A 4653-nucleotide genomic window follows, 5' to 3' on the forward strand; every position below is an offset into this window, starting at 1 on the left:
GCTTTCCCCTGTTTTTCCCGTGCTCGCCCAGCCTCTGAAGACCGGCCATCCTGGGCGGCGGGGCTGCCCTGCCGCAAACCCGCCACCCCGGGGCCAGGAGGTGGCGCACCAACAGCACAGCGCGGGCGGGGGACCGGCTTCGGGCTTCTCCGGAGGTGCGGCACCGCTGCCGGCCGTGCGCCCTGAGCCCCCTGCGGTGCTCGCTTTACAGCCCGGTCTCGTTCGCCTCACGGCCCAGTATACTAGCCCCTTCCGCCCGTCACCCACCCGCCCTGCTGCTCCCAGCCCGGCTTTAGCCTTCCCATAACCACCAGCCCCCCTGCTCCAGTCCAGCCCAGCGCGGTCACGCCCGGTCATCGCCACCCGCCACAGCACAGCACAGCACAGCACAGCACAGCACAGCACAGCACAGCACAGCACAGCACAACCCCGCCGCAAGCCGAGCGCCGCTCGCGCCCCGCTCGTCTCCCATCCTCCTCTCGTCCCGCCTCCCGTTCGCTGCCTCCCTCCAATCACGACGCTCTCCGCCAGGGATGACCTCACTCCTTGCCTTGCCATTGGTCGGCTATATTAAGAAAGTCGCGAGCGCCTTTAAATAGCGGCGCCGGCCGGCAGCTTGCGGCAGTGGCAACGCGGAGTGGCGGCAGTCTGGTGCGGTGTGGCGAGCAGTGGCAGCAGCGTTTGCCCCCGAAGAACCGAACTCTGTGTCACCGGCGGCGCTGCCCTGAAGCCGTGGCGTTCCCCTGAGGCAGGAGTCGAGGGCGTGGTGCCGGTGCGAAGAGAGAGGAGCGCGCGCTCGCCCGCCTCTCTGCGCGGGCCCGGCTCGCCACGGTGCCCTGTGAGAAGCGAGAAGAAGGGGGAGGCAGCAGCCGCGGGGAGGAGGGCGCTGCCATCGTCCTGCTGCACGGCAAGGCCAGCTTGGCGAGCCTGGCCATGGCAGCCATCCGCAAGAAGTTGGTGGTGGTGGGGGACGGTGCCTGTGGCAAGACTTGCCTCCTTATCGTCTTCAGTAAGGATGAGTTCCCCGAAGTCTACGTGCCTACTGTCTTCGAGAACTACGTGGCTGACATCGAGGTGGATGGCAAGCAGGTAGAGCTGGCCCTATGGGACACGGCTGGCCAGGAGGACTATGACCGCCTACGCCCCCTTTCCTACCCAGACACCGACGTGATTCTCATGTGCTTCTCTGTGGACAGCCCGGACTCACTGGAGAACATCCCAGAGAAATGGGTGCCTGAAGTCAAGCACTTCTGCCCCAACGTCCCCATCATCCTGGTGGCCAACAAGAAAGACCTGCGTAATGATGAGCACGTGCGCAACGAGCTGGCCCGCATGAAACAGGAGCCAGTGCGCACTGAGGATGGCCGCGCCATGGCCATTCGCATCCAGGCCTACGACTACCTGGAGTGCTCAGCCAAGACCAAGGAGGGTGTCCGGGAAGTCTTTGAGACTGCCACCCGGGCAGCCTTGCAGAAGCGCTATGGCACCCAGAATGGCTGCATCAACTGCTGCAAGGTCCTATAGGATGTGGCTGGAGCGTGGTGCTGGGCACAGCGCCTGGGTCACCTGTTGGCAGGTGGAGAGGAGCTGGGTTATGAACGCACATGGCATCAGCCTGTCCCCTCAGCTGGAGGCTGGTGATGAATCGGGGTGGGGGCTAAGGGAGGGTGCACGCTCCCTTAGCCTTGGCTGAAAAGGGTTGTGCTGGCTCAGCCGTGGGGACAGAGGGAGGGGGGGGATTGCATGCCCTGAGTCTTAGGAATAAAGTGGGGAGAAGCCTTCTCCTACCACTGACCCCTGTGAGTTAATTGTAGATTGTCAGTGACAAAAAGCTGCTGAGAATGGACTGACCAAACATTGCACCCAGCCCTTCCTCTTTGCCTACCACCTGCTGCACCCAGCTTCCAGACATCTTCCTCTCTTTTGCAAGAGGAGAGTTGTGGAGCTGAGATGCTCGAAGGGACTTCTGCCCCCTGCCTGCATGTGCCTCCCCTTCAGGCAGGCTGGGGAAGGAGCTGCATCTCCTGGGCTGCCTGCAGCATCCTTGCCTCTCCTGCAGATGTTTCAGCCTGAGCCTGACTTGCTGTAGAAGTCAGTGCCCTGAAGACTGAGACTGGGAGAAGAGGGTCGTCCCAAGTGAAGCCTGTATATATCTTACCTTTCCTGTCTTGTGCAAACTGGGGTGGTACAGGGGGTGCTTATTTCAAGTGACGTGGGGAGTGGGCACCCATCTGAGACTTGTGTTGTGCAAAGGAACTTGACCTGAGTGACATGCCTGCTGATAATGCGAGCCTTGAACTGCCTCCAGCTGCAGAAGCCACCAGGCTGGAAAGTAAAGCTGAACTGCTCTGTCCTCCTTGCTGATGGATGAGGCAGGATGAGCAAGGGGGAAGGGGATGATATGCCATATTATGATCTTGGTGCCTGCTCCTTCCTTTAGTGTTGTTTTCTGCAAGTATGTTGATTTGGCTTTATTTAAAAGTTTATTTTCAGAAGAAATTACTTTGCACAACTTGGTGGATTTTTTTGGGGTTTGATTTTAAATACTCAATGCACTTGCCATCTGCGTACAACACTGTAGCATTGGAAACATTTTTACTCAATAACCTCATCTGGGTCTTGTTTTAAACTGATTTCAACACAAGACAAAATAAAACCACTGTATCGTTTTGCCATGGAAAAAATGAGTGAAAGCATTGTTCCTTATGCAGTGATTACATCAGACTTTAGTACTAAAGGGCAGTTTAAAGAAACTAGGTTTATTTAAAACTTACTTTCACAGGGTGGCCAACCCAGGTGAAAAGAATCTTGTGTTTCTCTGGTTCAGAGAACAAATGTATCCATTATGTTTACTTTCCTTCCTCTTCCCTCAACAGTGGTACTGAGACTGTTTTTTGTTTTTAATAAACTGACATGGCAAAACCTGAGATGTATATGATGTTTACATAAGATTATGGACTGTGTATGCAGGTTTTCTATGTAAAGTATTAAAAGATTCTATGCTGACACTTGAGAGCAGTGTTTTGATTTATGGGGGCTGTCCTTGGTTTGTAAAAATAAACCTGGATGCTGCTAAAGTAGACCAGAGTTTGCCCCCTGCTTGCCAATGCTTCTGTTTGTATTTTCTCCACTGGCCAAAATACCTGTCTGACAGCTTTCAGACAATTTTCCTTTGCTAGGGATCTTCTTCTGTAAGTTTCCTCTACAGGTGGCATATGGAAGTGTACTCAAAATGCAAGGTGGTTGAGTAATCCATCCTTGTTGCTGCAGAGCACAAGAAGGCTCTGTGCCTTGTGCAGGATGAGCTTGGGCTCAGGTTCCTGGTGCTCCTTCACCTTATGCCCTTGCTGTCTGTTGGTGGCTGGGGTGAGATTTGGACTTGTATAGCAAGAAAACAGACAGAAAAAAAGCAGCAGGGGTGATAGGGTTATTTTTCAAAGAACATATTTCAATAAAAGCAGTTTTTATTACTGACCTCCCCTTTGCTTGCTACAGCAGAGCATGTGAACAGGCTTTGCTAGCTCTTGAATCAAAAGCAGGATGGTATGCTTGTGCTGCAGCAGTCTCCTAAGCTGCCCAGCTAGATTTTCTAATTGCTGGCCTCATTAATTCCCAAAGCAATGCACAAAGTCTGGGTCTTTCTGTGTCAGGGATCCACAGGAGGGTGTCATGCCTGCTGCAGCCCTCACTGTCTGAGCTTTGAGGTGTGATCCCCGCTGCCACTCCACTGCTGGGGCAAGTGCAGGCAGCAGCAGGAAGCCTGGGTGGCGCTGCCTGCAGCCACAGCTCCTGGCAGAAGAGGTGGCATGGTGAAAAATGTGTGGTGAAAAATGTGTGGAACATCTCTCCTATGAAGAAAGGCTGAGAGGATTGGGGTTTTTCAGCCTGGAGATGAGAAGGCCCCAGCAAGACCTTATAGTGGCCTTTCAGTACACAAAGGGAGCATACAAGAAAGAGAAGGACAAACTTTTTAATAGGGCCTGCTGTGACAGGTCAAGGGGTGATAAACTAATAAAAAGGGGCAGTTTAACATGAGATATAAAGAAGAAATTTTGTACAGTGAGGGACATGAAACACTGGCACAGGCTCCCCAGAGAGGTAGTAGAAGCCCCAACCCAGGAAGCATTCAAGGTCAGGTTGGGTGGGGCTCTGAGCAACTTGACCTTATTAAAAATGTTTGTTGCAGGGGTGTTGGACTAGGTGATCTTTAAAGGTCCCTTCCAACCCAAAACATGATTCTGTGAATATGCATTACATGATTTTCACTGAACAAGAAGGCATATTCCCAAAGTGCTGATGGTTTCATCACCTTCCCCCCCCCCCCCAAGAAAAACTCCCTTATAGGTGCCTGTAAGAGAAATTTCAGGACAGTTTTATACTTTTGTAAACCCTCTCAACACCTTTTGCAGAGATGTGAGAAAGAAGTTGACCCTTTTGTTTTTCTAGACTATGAAAATCTGCCAGGGTGCACTAGATCGTTCAGAGATGTTAGCAAATACCAGGGCAGGCAAAAAATATTGAGTGGCTTTTGCTCATTTGTTCACAGAGGGCTCTGCCAGCTGTGGAGTGAAAGCAGTGGGGATTATTTGACAGACTAACATAGGCCAAGCAGGCTCCTTATTTGAAAACTGGAAAGCCAATCAGAAATAGTGT

The 4653-nt window shown here is 52.7% G+C and overlaps 1 protein-coding gene across 1 annotated transcript; it reads left to right on the forward strand.

The window, feature by feature from the left end:
• The first annotated feature begins 626 nt into the window (after window positions 1-626).
• On the forward strand, window positions 627-3027 carry RHOB (ras homolog family member B). The gene has a single exon (XM_009909490.2). The coding sequence runs from the start codon at window positions 934-936 to the stop codon at window positions 1522-1524; it is 591 nt and encodes a 196-aa protein (XP_009907792.2). The 5' UTR covers window positions 627-933; the 3' UTR covers window positions 1525-3027.
• Window positions 3028-4653: the final 1626 nt, after the last annotated feature.

This window comes from Dryobates pubescens, chromosome 3 (genome assembly GCF_014839835.1).
Source record: "Dryobates pubescens isolate bDryPub1 chromosome 3, bDryPub1.pri, whole genome shotgun sequence".
In the NCBI taxonomy this organism is placed as follows: domain Eukaryota; kingdom Metazoa; phylum Chordata; class Aves; order Piciformes; family Picidae; genus Dryobates; species Dryobates pubescens.

Coding starts and splice junctions, on each gene's coding strand:
- RHOB (XM_009909490.2), top strand. CDS start 934: ATGGCAGCCATCCGCAAGAAGTTGGTGGTGGTGGGGGACGGTGCCTGT.